Source organism: Notechis scutatus, chromosome 3, assembly GCF_049901735.1.
Source record: "Notechis scutatus isolate UNSWTSFEM ecotype Mainland chromosome 3, rNotScu1.2, whole genome shotgun sequence".
Lineage (NCBI taxonomy): Eukaryota > Metazoa > Chordata > Lepidosauria > Squamata > Elapidae > Notechis > Notechis scutatus.
Window position 1 is genome coordinate 19462887 of NC_142011.1, and position 16129 is coordinate 19479015.

Here is a 16129-nt window from a genome sequence, read left to right on the forward strand (position 1 = left end):
CATTTTATCCTACAGCTCTATGTCATCAAAAGGGGAGGCCTTATAAATGGACCAGTAACCATATGGTTGATTTGGGTAATTCAAATTCTTTGCTTAGGCCAAACTTAATACTTGGTTAGAGAATTGAAACATGGACACTGTTTGTTTAGACCTTTCAGTTTACAGTCAGTCCATTAAAGATGCAGGCAGCTACGATTAATAGTGCATCTTTCCTGTTGTGATGGAGAATTGCTGTTTTCTTGTTTGCTCTTGTAGTGGATGCAAGAGTGAGTGTTGGCCTGGACAATGCAGCTGTTTCTTCCCAGGAAACAATGGAGATAAGCTCCAACTCCGAGGCCAGTGGAAATAATCTCAGGAAAGAAGCCAAACCTATTCCATCAGCTGCCAAATCTCGTTTTGCCTTTGCATTTTCACGGTCTGTACCAGGACGTACTGAAGCGCAGGCGACAAATTCATCCCTTGGATCAGCTCAACTTGATGTCAGCTCAGAAGCAGCTCAAGCAAACAAAGCATCAAGTGAAACCAGGGAGCTTTCAGTCGCAGCTGCCACAGAGAAAGCTTCTGATAAAAACCTAAGTGAAGCATCACATACTGAAATTGAACTCTCTGCACCAGCTAAAGAGGAGGATGTCCCTTTACCGAAGTCCAAAGAGTTAACTTTTTTGGACAGGCTCTTCAAATTGGAAAAAGGGAGTCGTAAGAGCAGACAACAGGAGCAAAATCAACAGGAGGTGACCGTCAGCTGTCCAGGTGTAGGCATCTCCTCAGAGGAACCTGCAGGATTAAAAAGCACCTCGGATGATGAATCGCAGAGAAAGGCAAGTATAGAAATTGGAACTGGGTGGGATAATTAATGCTGCGGAAATCAGAAATATCCTAAGATTTTACATAATTGATCTTAAAATAGCAAAAGAAAAAAGGAATGCAAAAATAATATTCAGGTAATAGAAAAATATCTGCCTAAGCCCAAGATGGATCTGGGAGGAAAAAGGGTTCCTGGCTTGGTTAAAAAGATGTGAAAAAGATCTTGGGATTGTAATTGATTGCAAACTGAATAGTAATATAGATGCAGTAAAAACAAGGGCAGTTTTAAACTACATCAAGTGAAGGGTAATTTGCAAATCCCAGAAAGTAATACTTCAAAATTCTTTTTTTTTTTTTTTTTTTTTTGAGTAGGGAGCCTAGTTCTGTGCATTGCAGTTTAGGGATTCAGAAAAACTTTTTTTTTAAGGTTCAAAGAAGAGCAATAAGAATGATCAGGTAATGAGCAATTAAGCCTTAGGAGGAGAGATTGAGAAACCTGGGATTATCCAGCCTTGAGAAAAGAAGGCCAAGAGAGTCACCATCGCATCTTTCAAATACGTGAAAGGATATCTACCTACAGAAGGTCAAAATCTGTTCTGTATTGTCAAATAATGGATTTCTGTTTTGAGAAATTAATTTTCAATTATAATTATTTTTTAAATCTTCCTGTCAGTAATGCAACAGTTAGAAGCACACACTGAAAAAATGTTTCATTTCTGACTACAATTGTGAAAAGTTCTTAGAGAAAACCCCAAACCCCAAAAACTTTAACCTTAGACTGTCTACTACTGACCTCACCCCTTTCCTAAGAGGCCTGTAGGGGGCATGCATAAGTGCACCAACGTGCCTACCGTCCCTGTCCTATTGTTTCTTTTATTTTTTTATTTTTCTTATATGTATCCATGTATTCATAACTATGTTTTTACTTATACCTTTTATCTTGTAAGCAATTGACAAAAATAAATAAGTAAGTAAATAAGTAAGTAAGTAAATAAGTACATAAATAAATAAAAACAAGGTAGTTTCAGATTAGCGAGAAGGAACAATACTTGAGGCAGAGAAATAAATACGACTAGCCCTGTCAATAGGCAGAGTCAGTGGTGGGATTCAAATAATGTAACAACCAATTCTCTGCCCTAATGATTTCTTCCAACAACCAGTTCACCAAATTGCTCAGAAAGTTAACAACCAGTTCTCCCAAAGCGGTGCGAACTGGCTAAATCCCACCACTGTGCAGAGTGATTGGTTCAGTAACTTTTAAAAAAAATGGAATCCTAGCTGCTTCAGTAAGATTTAGTGGGTTACAAAGAGGGTTTTTAAAAGAAATATCCTAATTACTCTCCACTTCAGCATAAACAATGTTGTAGAAGAAATGATTATCCTGTGAATTAAATATTCCTCATCTTACAAGACTGCATTCATACATGATGGTAAGAAAAAATGTTCAAGCTAATGGTTTATTGCTTTACATCAACTGTTAGACAAAAAAAAAGTGAGCCCAGCCAATAGTGGTTTGTTCAGCAAATTATACTTAGTCTAATGTAGGAACCTGGTTTATGCTTTAGTAGCTTAGTCCATTTTGTTGATTTCAGTGGTATGTTCCTAGGATGAGGTGAAGATCCTGGGCTGATCCTGGACATTGCAGGAGATTCAGTCCCCTGTCCTTTGTCACTGAGACTATAACTCTCCAGACCTTATTCTCATAATGCTCAATTGTAGTTTTAACATCACTGAATTGTTTCCAAAATAGCTTAGCAAAATCCTAGCAGTGTCATCAGCTTTATGCTCCTTGACTCTTCTTTTCTCATAACCAGTTCTTCTGACTCTTGCAACTTCATCCTTTTCCTTTCTCTCAATCTGGCTAAATTAACCTGTGACAAAAAATGTCATTTGTATTCTTAAGGAACTCTCACAAAGAACAAATAAGCCTTGCTTGAAGTTAAGTTTTCATTAGGAGAGGATGGCATCTTAAGATGCAGTGTTTCTCAACCTTGCCAACTGGAAGATGGCAGGCTTCAATTCCCAGAGCAGAGCTGGTTAGGGAATTCTGGGAGTTGAAGTCTGCCCATCTTCAAGTTGGCAAGGTTGAGATACACTCTATTAAACATTCTGAAACACTGAGAATCTTTGTTTGTTCAAAGCTTGGAAAAATATTGAAAACTTTCATGCCTGGAAAGATTGCTATGCAAGCCACAATGACAGGAATGGGATATCAAGCTACTATGTTGCTCTTATTTCAAAGCAGCAGGTTGTAGCATACACATGTTCAGATAGCTGAAGTTGATCTTCGAGGAGGAGGAGGAGGAGGAGGAGGAGGAGGAGGAGGAGGAGGAGGAGGAGGAGGAGGAGGAGGAGGAGGAGGAGGAGGAGGAGGAGGAGAAGGAGGAAGGAGAAGGAGAAGGAGAAGAAGAAGAAGAAGAAGAAGAAGAAGAAGAAGAAGAAGAAGAAGAAGAAGAAGAAGAAGAAGAAGAAGAAGAAGAAGAAGAAGAAGAAGAAGAAGAAGAAGAAGAAGAAGAAGAAGAAGAAGAAGAAGAAGAAGAAGAAGAAGAAGAAGAAGAAGAAGAAGAAGAAGAAGAAGCTCTTAGTATCTTCCCATCTGTGTTTTGTTGGGCTTTATATTTAGATGAAGAAGCCTGATGGAAAAGCCAAACCTCATACAATAAGGACTCCTTTGGCTGGGCTAATGGCAAGAAGCCCAATTTTATAGACTGCATATTTGTACAGACAGTCAAAATATTATAATTATAATTGTCTGAATTTTGCTTTGGGTACCAATCACTCTTTAAATAAGTCAAGGTTTCTGAGGAGAAAATTAATTATATTAATCACATCAAAGCTTTTTTTTCACATACCAACAAACAAGCAGCACCACTGGAAAGAGGAAAGGAGGGAGGCGTTCCCATTTTAGGGCAGAGTCCCGAAGATAGACAGACATTCTGTGTTTGGTTGAAACACGGCTTTCTTTTCAAGCATCACAAAACTACATTCAGGAAGCTGCACAATTCAAACAAGAGCAGGATTCACAGCCTGGATAGAGCAGTTATTATTCAGGCCAAGGTAAATGGATTGCTTGGACTATTAGCCACAGCCATGTGAATGTGAATGTGGTCTTGGCAGAAGGGATCATTTTCATAAATCCCCTTGTCTATACCTTACGAGGCTAGGATTTGTACCAGGGTGACTGCAGGTGATAGGAGAGGATAAAACAGTCAGAATGGCAGCTGGAAGTGCATGATCAAAGCCTTGTCTTTTTTTTTTTTTTTGCATGCATGAATGCATGCATCAGTGTTCATCAAAACAAAACAAAAAAGGCTGGGTTTAAATTGCAAAGTTGTGGCTATCCACTTGACTTTTCTTTGAGGATAGCCTTGATTTATGCTAACTTTATGATTGTAAAATGAGAGAGGGGGGAGAGAGAGAGAGAGAGAGAGAGAGATGGACATAGACTGACTGTAACACCGACTGACTAACTCTTATAGAAGCATTTAACTCCTTGCATACTAACCTAAAAATAAATCCCCTATCTACCATTTTTTCATGAAATTAAAGGACTTTTGTTACACCATAATTCCATGCATGTAACATTTTATATATAATAAGAATCTCTGTCCACAGCCCACTTCCATCCCACTGAATTGCATGTTCCCCTTGTAATGGTATGTGACCCATGATTTATGTTAAAGGGAAGTCATGGAGAAAAGGATCTCCATGGAGTAGAATAAGCCACACAATGTAGTTCTGAATAACTTTTTAAATAAATACTTATTGCATTGGTTTTATGAGGTCTCTCCCACCCAGCCAAGTATTGCATAAAGAATTGTATTATATGAGTGAAAAATGCAAACATCGAATAATCCATAGATAATAAGATTTTTAAAAGCCATCATTTAAAAAAAAACAAGTGCTGTTGAAAAAGAAAGTTGCACTCTACTACCAAAAAATAGCTACCGCGTATGACAATGCATTTACAAAGTGACTCCTAAAGATAAAGGTTCCCTTCACACATACATGCTAGTTGTTAGCGGCTCTAGGGGATGGTACTCATCTCTGTTACAAAGCTGAAGAGCCAGCACTTTCTGAAGACGTCTCCATCAGAGATGGTATTCAGCAGGTTCTGACCAGTTCTGGAGAACCAGTAGAGGAAATTTTGAGTAGTTCAGAGAACTTGTAAATACCACTTCTGGTTGGCCCCGCCCCCATCTATTCACTGCCTCCCAAGTCCCAGCTGATCAGAGTCCCAGCTGATCGGCTGGGTCTTTCTTTTGTTGTCCTGCACAGGAGAACAGAGCTGGAAAGCAGGTTAGTGGGGTGGGGAGGGAATGGAGATTTTGCAGTATCCTTCCCCTGCCATGCCCACCAAGCCACACCCAGCAAGCCATGCCATGCCCACCAACCACGTCCACAGAACTGGTAGTAAAAAAATTTTGAATCCAGGTTGGAAGAAGCTGGAACAAGTAACAAGAGCTCACTCCGTTATGCAGTGCTAGGGATTCAAATCACCAAACTGCCGACCTTTTTGATTGACAGGCTCAGCATCTTAGCCACTGAACCACAGCGTCCTTCCTAAGATGTGACTCCTAGTGGACTCTAAATGGGAAATAATCCTGCTAAAAAACTTACAAAGGCAAACCCTAATACTATACTGTGCATACTTCAACAAGCACTAACATGAATTATGGAGGGTTCGAAAGTTATATGCTTTATAAGGAAGATCCTACATTTTTTTTTCTAGTTTGAAGATATTGCTTCCTAATTGCTTCCAGATTTCCAAAATATAATCCAGGAATTCTAAGTAATGTTTGCCATTATGAAGCCTTAATGGAGCAGTGGTTAGAATGCAGTATTGTAGGCTAACTCAGCCCACAGCCTGGAGTTCAATCTTGATGCGGGCTCAAGCTTGAGTCAAGCTTCCATCTTTCCAAGGTTGATAAAATAGATTGTTAGGGTCAATATGATGATATTGTAAACCATCCAGAGAGTGCCATAAAGCACCATGGGGCAGTACATACCAGTAAGTCTCAATGTTATTGCTTTGCACTATAACCCGTGAAGTTGTTTGACATTACTTGATTCCCAGATCTTTTTTTTTTTAAATCATTGTTCCCTGCCCTCAAAAAACAGGCCAATAGCAGTTGGCCTGCTCATAGTCAGTAAATGAAAATTGACTGCAGTAATAAAATCAGCTGCACTGACTGGTCTGTTTTTTGACAGCAAGCAAAATCTGCTTTCAGCAGGCAGAGTGATGTCACTGCGCAAGCATCACTCTGCAGTGAAGTCATGATGCAGAGCATGCAAAAGAAAAGGGAGTGGGGCTTATCAAGCCTTTCTGGGGACATTCCTGCCCAGAGCCACAGTATGTGGTATAGGCCCTTGGCATGTTTGCATTTGTGGTCCCTTCCTCTATAAACATATAGCAATAGCAATAGCACTGAGACTTATATGCCGCTTCACAGTGCTTTACAGACCTCTCTAAGCTAGATGAGGTGTCTTTTTATCTATTAACCATAGGCAATCCTAATTAGAACTCTTGTTGCAATTGCAATCCCAATCACACCTAGTCTTATATACTGCGTCATAGTGCTTTACTGTGCTCTCTAATCAGTTTACAGCATATTGCCCCCAATAATCTGGGTCCTCCTTTTACCCACCTGGGAAGGATGTAAGGCTGAGTCAATCTTGAGCCTGGTGAGATTCGAACTGCCAAATTGCAGGCAGCCGGCAGGCAGCACAAGTAACCTGCAGTACTGCACTCTAACCACTGCACCACCGCAGCTCTAGAATTAAAATTAAAATTAAGAATTAAAATTAAGAATTAAAAATATATGTGCCATATGTCAATATTTTGCTGATATGTTCACTGTGAAATAAGGAATAATACATAATTCGTGTATCATTTTGTAACACAAGGTTGTTGACAATTACAATGTCTAGCATCTATCACCAAAGTGACTAAATATTGGCCTTTACACTATGCCCATAGATTACAAATAAGATCATCCATTTGATGTTCAAATGTTGCATTTTCTTGCCTCAGTTTTAATTAAAAGGTATGAAGAGAAATAAACATTTGTTATAAGGCATGAAATGAAATAATTTCTTCATTTTTATCTGTTCCAATTTTTTTTTTAAAAAAATGAAACATTTTGGTGAACTCTGGACCACTCCATTCCCTAGCTTGACCTGAGGATATTTCCATTTACTCCTTTCGCCATCTGTTTACCTTAGGCACGTCAAGCCAGGGTTTGACCACATTCTACCTTCCTGTGAAATTAGCTTGAAAGTTTACCAGGGGAATTTTATAGCTCTTTTATAGTACTGTGGCTTTTTTTAAGAAGGATTTTTGATGGTTAAGAAATGTGAACTTGGGCTGATAAAGTGACTGCCTTTAATTTGTTTTGTTTTGTTTTATTCTCATGGTTGCATCTTTTTAACTTCTATTTTTCCTTCACTTAATGAACATTATTTTAGCAATTAGTTGCACTCTTATGGTGAGAGCCATTTTTGTGTAGTGGCCAAGGCATCAGGCTAGAAACAGGTCAACAGGTCATCTTGAGCCAGTCATTCTTCCTCGGTCCTAAGAAGGAGCAATGGTGAACCACTTCTGAAAAAGAAGTGCCAAGAATACAGGTAGTCCTTGACTTATGACCCCAAATTTATGTTGCTAAGTAGAATTTTGTTAAGTGAATGTTGCCCCCTTTTATGGTGCTTCTTGCCACAGTTGTTGAGTGAATCACTGCAGTTGTTAAGTTAGTAACACAGTTGTTCGGTGCGTTTGGCCTCCCCCTTAACTTTGCTTGTCAGAGGGTTACAAAAGATGATCACATGACCCTGGGACACTGCAGTCATCATAAACAATGCCAGATGCCTAGCGTCTGAATTTTGATCACGTGACTGTGAGGTACTGCAGCCATCATAAGCGTGAAAAATAGCCCTAAGTCACCTTTTTCAGTGCCATTGTAACTTTGAATGGTCACTAAACAAATAATTGTAGGTTGAAAACGATTTGTACTGCAGGGATACATCAGGGCAATCTCTGAGAATTGGACATGATTGAATGGAAGATAAAAAATATATACCTATAGCTGATTACAAAGCTCCAGATCATCAGAGGCCTTCAGGAAAGCCTTGCAGGTGCAGAAGAAAAAGTTTCTGAAGGCCTCTGATAGTGAAAAGGAGGCCAGGGGCAACACGTGCAAGTGAGGTTAGTCAGTGGATGACATCCCCCGAAAATAAGACCTGGTGCCTTTTTTGGTAGCAAAAGATATATAAGACAGGGTTGTATTTTCGGAGACACACGGTACATTCATTGTATTTTTAAACATTATCTCTGCATGCTGTAATTCTTCTCCTTTACTAGTTTTCTTGATTATTTTTAACCAAAAAAAGTGGGATATGCATTTGTTAAAACTTAAGCATCCTAGGGACCATCCATCTAAAGAATGTGCTCTGAACTGATCCAGTTTTTTAAACTTTTAGAAACTTTTCTACAAGTAAATTAGCACAGCAGAAAAACAATCTGGGTAACCCTGTGTTTTTCTCTCTTTCTCTGCTTATGTGTATGCACGTGTACACAGAAAGTGTTATAACTAGACAATGATGCTGCTTTCATCATTTGTAAAATCTGGGCAAGTATGAAATTAATTAGGAATTGTTGAGCTTGTATGCAACAAAAAAGAAGAGAGTAGGTGGGCAGTTGTAAAAATTGAACTTTTGTGAGTGTCCGTTTCTGAGTGTATTTTATTTTGTTTATCTGTGCAAAGTAGAAGAAAAAATGTTTATTTTCTTCCAACATCAGTATCTCTGGCATTGTTGAAAAGCAAGGTGGAATAAATGAGAAAGATGAGGTAGACATACACACACAAGTATTCAAATGCACATACATGGACCACTTGCTAACATATAGTTATTGTGCTACATTCAGTTTCCTGAGAGACGAAGATTACCATACAATACAGAAAAATACACTGGGCAATTAGAAACTCATACTCTAATTTTCTTTCTGTAAACCTCTACTGAAGTTGGGGTCTTGACAGAGCTAGAATAGAGTTGAGCACTTTTACTATGTGAAGCTATGCTTTCATTGATATTGCCTAAAATGGCACTTGCTGTAGGAGAAGGAATAGCAGAATTCGGGGATGGAGTTAAAAGGAGGAATGGCCTAGAATCCTTATGACCTTGAATGCTGACCCTTTTCTAACCAGGTGTTGAGAAGATTCCTGTGCATTGGTTTGTAGCAAGAAATCTGCTTAATTGCACTTTACATGTAGATCTGGTCTTTCATGCCTGACACTTATCTTGTTCTCAGCCATGTCATATAACTGACTCATATTCAGCTTGGGTAAAGCTGCAATTCCAAGATCTTCAATTCCATGTCCTATTTCAAGCCAGTATCCTCTCTGATGAGTCAGTCTGGTATAGTGGTTAAAGGCAACAGACTAGAAATTGGGAGACCATGAGTTCTGATTCCGCCTTAGACACAAAATCAGCTGGACCAGCCACTCTCCCTCAGCCCTAGGAAAGAGGTAAGGGAAAACCAATTCTACAAGGATTAGTCCAGGCAGTTGCCTGGAGTCAACACTGACTTGAAGACATGAAAAGAAAAAGAAAAACCTCGCTTCTATATTCTATTTATGTTATTTTCTCTATTCTGGTATTATTTCAGACCATTTTTGACTTATCAAGATTGTTTGGAATTTAGTTTTGCTCCTTAGGCTCTTAGTTATCCCAGAAACTATCATTGGTCTTCACCGTATAAGGCATTTTTGTGGTTTTTACTATTTAATTCAAACTCAAAGATTTGAACATTTTTTTTTCAAAAATCCTTGCAGAAATTATTTAAATGTAAACAATCATCAAGAGAACATTTCCATGCTTCATCAGTGTTAAAGTTCTAGCTAGGTTTAAGCAATGCTAAGCAAATCAAATTTTATAAACTGAGCTTTCCAAAAACCTCTGATTGCTAGTATACAATCCTCAGAATTCAGAGTTCAAAACTGCAATCATATGGAGCTTAGTATTTAATATTCAGTTGCTTGGAATGAGGATCCGTATTTGGTCATATGTAACCCTGTTTCTTGCATTTGTTGTTCTCTGTGATTCCGAACAATGTCCCTCCAACCAACAGCAAACGTGCATATTTTCGACACTGACTACATAAATGACCGATTGTTCTGGATATGTAGGCTGAAGAAATATGGATGGAATTATGACTCTCTTTTGTAGAACAACATGATACAAGTGGCAAACAGATTACTTTTACAAATCTGTTTGGCATTCAATAAGTCAGGATCTGAAAGAAACATGCTTTCTTTTGATGCAGGATTTAGTAGATGAATGCAACCAAACCACTCTGCAACAGGATATAGCAGTTTCCAATTGCTTGGTCTCTGTGGATCTTACCCAAGAAGAGAAAAAAACAGACAATACTAATACAGCAACTAGGACAGATAATAACATCATGAGCTTCTTCAAAACACTGGTAAGATGTCATTGGATTTTCCCTATTTAACTGAGATGATTTGTTACACAAATTTGATATCAATCTTTTCCTTCCTTCCTTCCTTCCTTCCTTCCTTCCTTCCTTCCTTCCTTCCTTCCTTCCTTCCTTCCTTCCTTCCTTCCTTCCTTCCTGGAAAATTTAAATGACAGCAGCAAGAAAAGTGACTGTCACAAAGATTGAATGTGAAATCATGTATGGCAGATAAGAAGAGAATGTGGCCAGCTGTACTTGCTAGAAAATGTGAAAAGCAAGACTTCTGTTTTAGAAGAAGTAATGAATTTGTAGAATAACTTTTCCCAGACTGGCACCCAACAGTTATATGGGACTGGGATCCCCTAGTTTTTAGGAAGAGTAATCTTAACCAGAAATATTTCGAGTTAGGTTGTGAAATTGAAGAAGGCTGTTCTAGAAGAACATAAGTTAACTGAGTGTGAAAGGTTGTGTTTTTTATTCATTAATTAGGAAGATCAAGTCAAAATTATCAGATATATTCTGATGAAGGTTTAAGGGTTTTTACATTGTGGAACGTTTATGCTGTAAGCCACCCAGAGTATGTAAGTTGGGCAGCCATTTAAATGTGTTAAATAAATAAATAAATTTACTTTGTCGAGAGCAGGGTTTTTAATTAGGCACAATGAAAAATTGCTGTATCTATGAAAGAGTAAAAAAATCTGCACTTTTATTCAAAAATAATGCTGATGAAGTTCAATCTGCACAGAACTTCTAAACAGACTGACACTTAAGATTAATGTTAAAAATCAAATGAATTCAGACAAGCTTCTTTTTTGGAGGGGTATTTCCTTTTGCATATGTATTAAGCAGTTTGAAGGAGAGAAATAAGAAAATAAAATAACTGCGGGAAGGAATCTAAATTTGATCAAGACTGGTAATGTTTTTTTCCAATAGTGGTTAGCCAAAAGATAATAGCTAGGATTACATATCCTGCTAAGCAAGGCTGCTAAGTATTAATGTGGATTCTTTGTTTTCTCTCTCTTTCACTGAAAGCAGGACAATAGTTAACAAAATATGTATAACTGCATTGATGTGGTGGAATGTAGTCTGGAATCCCAGGAGGGAGGGGTTGTTTCCCAGAGGTCAAAGAGGCAGCACAGCTTGGAGAGTTTTGTATGCAGAAAGAGAGTTAAGATGGCCACTCCAGAGCAGGTCACAGAGTATATCCATTTTGTACATACAGTTGCTTTAGATGGTAAAGATGACTAACAATAAAGAAACTACTCAGAAGTAACTCCATATGTCATTCTTGGTTCTTGGGCCTAACAAATGACTTGTGAAACCAAAAACATGAATGAGTTTATTCCTCACAAGCAGCAGTTGTTCTTCCATCTAGTGTTGATGAATTTTTTGTGGAAAAAAACACCAATTTCTTTTCTGATAGATGTCTGTACAACTTGATTATTTGAGGGAAAAATGTACCTTTACCAGATCATTACTTTGCTTCACATATAGTTGGAAACTTCTTCATTTTAGTCTTTAATCTCTGTATTTTAAATCTATGTCCTCCTAATTCCCTTTATTTTTAAAAGCAAAGACAATGACAAGGTTTGGAACGGTTTTTAAAAACTGCACATTTCAAGGATGATTTTTTTCTTAAAAGGTTTCACCAAGCAAAGCTGATTCCAAGTGTGACACTGAGGATAAGGTGAGTATCTTTCTCTTTGCAAATTCAACATTTGTGGGTTTTCTTGGGGGGTGGAGCGGTTACCTACTTTTAAGATTGATTCATACACATATCTCATTCTAAGTGTGAAAGCATGGCATCTGATAGGAAGTTGGGTGATTTAAAAGTTTATGTGTGATATAATTTGCATTGTTTTACTTATTTCATTTCACTTATTGGATTTACTCTTATGATGTTCAGAACTGCATACATGATCCTCATTTATTTTACCTTCAGAATTGCCTTATTATTCTTGGAGGCCATACTGGACAAGTAGATGCTGCTAACTTGAGGAAAGCTATTGTAAATTATGTCAGTCAAGAAGCTGAGTTCAATTCTCATTAAGTATGATGCTCATTATGATTAGCATCACTCATCTGTTTCATTTTGGGTTTCCATTGTTGTAAGAACTGAGTCTCTTGTGGTTTATTTCTATGCCCAAAGAGGTTTTTGGTAAGGCTACTGCCTCATCTACTAAAACTCTTGTGTCTTTCTGATTGTCTGTAACCTCCAATCATGCAAAACTCATAGGACAATAATTTTTAATCAATTTAGCTCCAAGGGACTAATTAACGGTATATGTCCAAAATCCAAAACCCACGAGCCTTATGGGACTGAAACTTGGCAAAGTTGTGGCCACTTCAGTGTTATCATGGTCACATGATTGTCATTTCCAGCACTTCTTGCCAGCTTCCTACAAGGAAAGTCAATGGGGAAGATAGCAGGAATCACTCCCACTGTTTTTTGGGCAATTCTTTTTTTTTTTAATTTAAATAAGGAAATATCTCTGAAACAGGTCACAAGTTGTCTAGTTCAATACCAGATGTGCATGAAGTTGGTAGTTCTACAGATACATCTGACATCAACCATCAGAACTTTGAGGCTAAGGGTACAGTAGGATGGGGCAATCAGTTTGAAAGTCAGATATGCCCCCAAATTGGAAGCCTTCTTTCCCCATCCATTATCTCAGCCTTTCCTATATCTCAATGTTGTAATAAAAATAAAATGGAAGAACAGGGTAGTGTGTAGGTTGTGAGTTTCTGGGGGAAATATTATTTCATTTAACAATATATTGAACTGATATGCCACCCAAATCTCAACAACTCTGGGCATCTCGCAACAATCAAACAAAGAAATCATAGTCAAATCAATAAAACATAAATAATAAAAAGATGGTAAGGCTATGAAATGAGGTAGTTCCTTTCCTCATCTATCCTAGATAGATAGATAGATAGATAGATAGATAGATAGATAGATAGATAGATAGATAGATAGATAGATAGATGATAGATAGATAGATAGATAGATAGATAGATAGATAGATAGATAGATAGATAGATAGATGAGATAGAGGGAGAGGAGAGAGAGAGAGGAAGAGGGAGAGGGAGAGAGAAGTTTCTAGGAACTTGGTTTCTATCCTGTTGGAAATTTGCAGCTGATCATTTTCATAATATTTTTGTCTTCTGACAAAGCTATGTACTTACAAGAGTAAAGGCAAAAAGTATACAACATATATTTAGCGGTGTTATAAATTTGGGGTGAATACAGTCTCACTGAAAAGCCCCAATGAAGAAAATCTTCAAACCTTATTTTAAGGTTTACAATAGGCCAAACTCAAGTCAAATATTTAGAGCCATAAGCCTGTCTTTTTATTAAGAAATTATCAAAGGTGATCTTATGCTCTATAAGCAGGATTGTATGCACTGAGGCAATTTTTCAAATAAACGTCTCTCTATATTTCATTGTTAGGACTAACACTGTGAATGGTTTGTAAGACCTCCATAGTTAAGTGGAATTGTCCTTGCCTGGGGTTTTGTTGATTTTTGTTGCAATACAGAGTCATTGGAGAATGCCAGGTATCCATGTATGGTTATAGTGAAAGTATAGTGCCCCATTAGTTTATATATAATCTACAAATGACAGCATCTAAGGCAGGGGTGTCCAACCTTGGCAACTTTAAGACTTGTGGACTTCAACTCCCAGAATTCCTCAGCCAGCAAAGCTGGGAGTTGAATTCTGGGAGTTGAAGTCCACAAGTCTTAAAGTTGCCAAGGTTGGACACCCCTGATCTAAGGTGTGCCCTGGAGATCAGTGGTAGATATGTGTGGATTCCTTGCTAAATAAATGTATGCTCAAATAATATATTGTTGCAAATACAGGTAGTCCTCAACTTTCAACAATTCCTTCAGTGACCATTCAAAGTTACAAAGGCACTGAAAAAAATGACTTACGACTGTTTTTTGCACTTACGACCTTTATAGTATCCCCATGATCATTGATCATATGATCAAAAATTCAGATTCTTGGAAACTGATTCATACTTATGACCACTGCTGTGTCCCAAAGTCAAGTTTTGCAATTTTTTGACAAGCAAAATCAATGGGGAAGCCAGATTCACTTAATAATTGTGTTGCTAACTTATCAACTGTGGTGATTCACTTAGCAACTGTGGCAAGAAAAGTCCTAAAATGAGGCAAAACTCACTTAACAAAGTTCTCACTTAACAACAAAAATTTTGGGCTCGATTGTGGTTGTAAGTCAAGGGCCACCTGTAATTGAAAAAACTAGGACTGTTTCCTAGTATGATTTGATTGTTTATTGTACCCTATGACTTATCATTAAGTGTTGTACTTTATGATTCTTGCCTCTTGACGAATGTATCTTTTCTTTTATGTATACTGAGAGCATTTGCACCAAGACAAATTTCTTGTGTGTTCAATCACACTCGGCCAATAAAAAAAATATTCTATTCTATTCTATGCAGTGCTATATAGTACCTTACAAAATATAAAATTCTCTTTGGGAAAGTGAGATTGGTGGATATGAGTATTGAGCTTTATAAAGACATTGTATGATTGTTGATGCCTGTAATGGGCAAAAGGAAAATAGAGCATGCAATGAAAATTCAACTTTGATTGATGTCACACAAAGGGATCTCAAACAGGCCATGGTGGGACTGAGAAGACGGTGACTGATTCCCTTGGCAAAAGCACCAAGAAAAAGAAGCTAGACAGCCCCCGATTAGGACATAGTACATTTAGCAAACTGTTTAGACATAAGGTTGGTATGGGAGAGTAACCTGAAAATCTAGAACCCTGAATAACAACAGATAACTTTTAAATCTGCTTATCCTGAATGCAAGCATGCAGCAGCTAGACTTACTGAAAAGCAAAGCTTGAGTTGGACATTGTTTAGAATTGTTGCTGGCTTTGACAAAGATATAATTTGGCAACAGGGAAGTATCATGATACTCCTGAACATTTACCTCTCCATTAATATCTGTGAATTCAGGGTTCAGTGGAAGGAAGTTCCCACTGACTGCATATTCGTTGCTATTTTCTGTGTCTTATTATTGAGTCTTTCTCACTAACAAAACCTGTGTCACCCTAACCAGAACTTAGTGCAATTCCATACTGCCATCAGTTTCACTCCACAAAGCAATTTGAAGCTGAACTGTGTGACTATCTTTCCTTCTCTTTGAAATGTTGAAAACAAAGCATGAAATTCAGTGCCCTGCTCCCAATCTACTGTCAATCATGCAATAACTGCCCCCCTTTTCACCCATCATTACAGAGGAGGGAGGGAGGAAGATAGGAAAAAGGAAGGAAGGAAGGAAGGCTCAAGTACCTTTGTTTTTCGATCTTCTTATTCCTTGGATTGAAGAAAAGGAAACTGAATAAATTCCTTCAATATGAAAAATTCATTAGGTCCAGTTAATTCAAACTCCATTTAAAAGGAGCTATGCTAATCATAGAACAAGAGCTGATTTTAGGAAATTTGCCCTAATCTGGCATTATTTAATGTGTTGTAAGCACAATTCCTTCAATTCCAGCATCATAATGGCACCAGGCTATTTATAAGATGAAAACATGATGGATTGTCTTGGCATAGATTCTTATTTCCTGGGAAATAAGTTTTCCATGCTCAGCACTGCTGAGTTTGTCTGGACTCAAAAGCAAGCCCAGTTGGGGCTGTTTGGTCCTTGGATGGGACACCATCACAAAAACCAGGATAACAAAACCCTGCGCATGTAAAACATGTTCTTGGGAGAAAAAAGTTTTCTATGGTTGCCAAGAGGAGTTGCAAAACCAACAAATTCCTATTAGCTTCACAAGACAATATAAGGTAGTTACCATGAGGCTATCTCT

General features: G+C 37.9%; 1 protein-coding gene across 9 annotated transcripts in view; it reads left to right on the plus strand.

The window, feature by feature from the left end:
• Positions 1-16129, plus strand: part of BCAS1 (brain enriched myelin associated protein 1) — a 55621-nt gene that overhangs the window by 23458 nt on the left and 16034 nt on the right. For 5 of the 9 annotated variants that reach the window (XM_087959270.1, XM_087959273.1, XM_087959268.1 and 2 more), the window contains exons 4-7: positions 256-818; positions 10124-10282; positions 11919-11963; positions 14913-15041. In XM_087959270.1, coding sequence (XP_087815396.1) covers positions 256-818; positions 10124-10282; positions 11919-11963; positions 14913-15041 — 896 coding nt within the window. The remainder of the gene's footprint in view (positions 1-255; positions 819-10123; positions 10283-11918; positions 11964-14912; positions 15042-16129) is intronic. The other 4 variants (XM_026664960.2, XM_087959272.1, XM_026664957.2 and 1 more) reach the window with 2 other exon arrangements.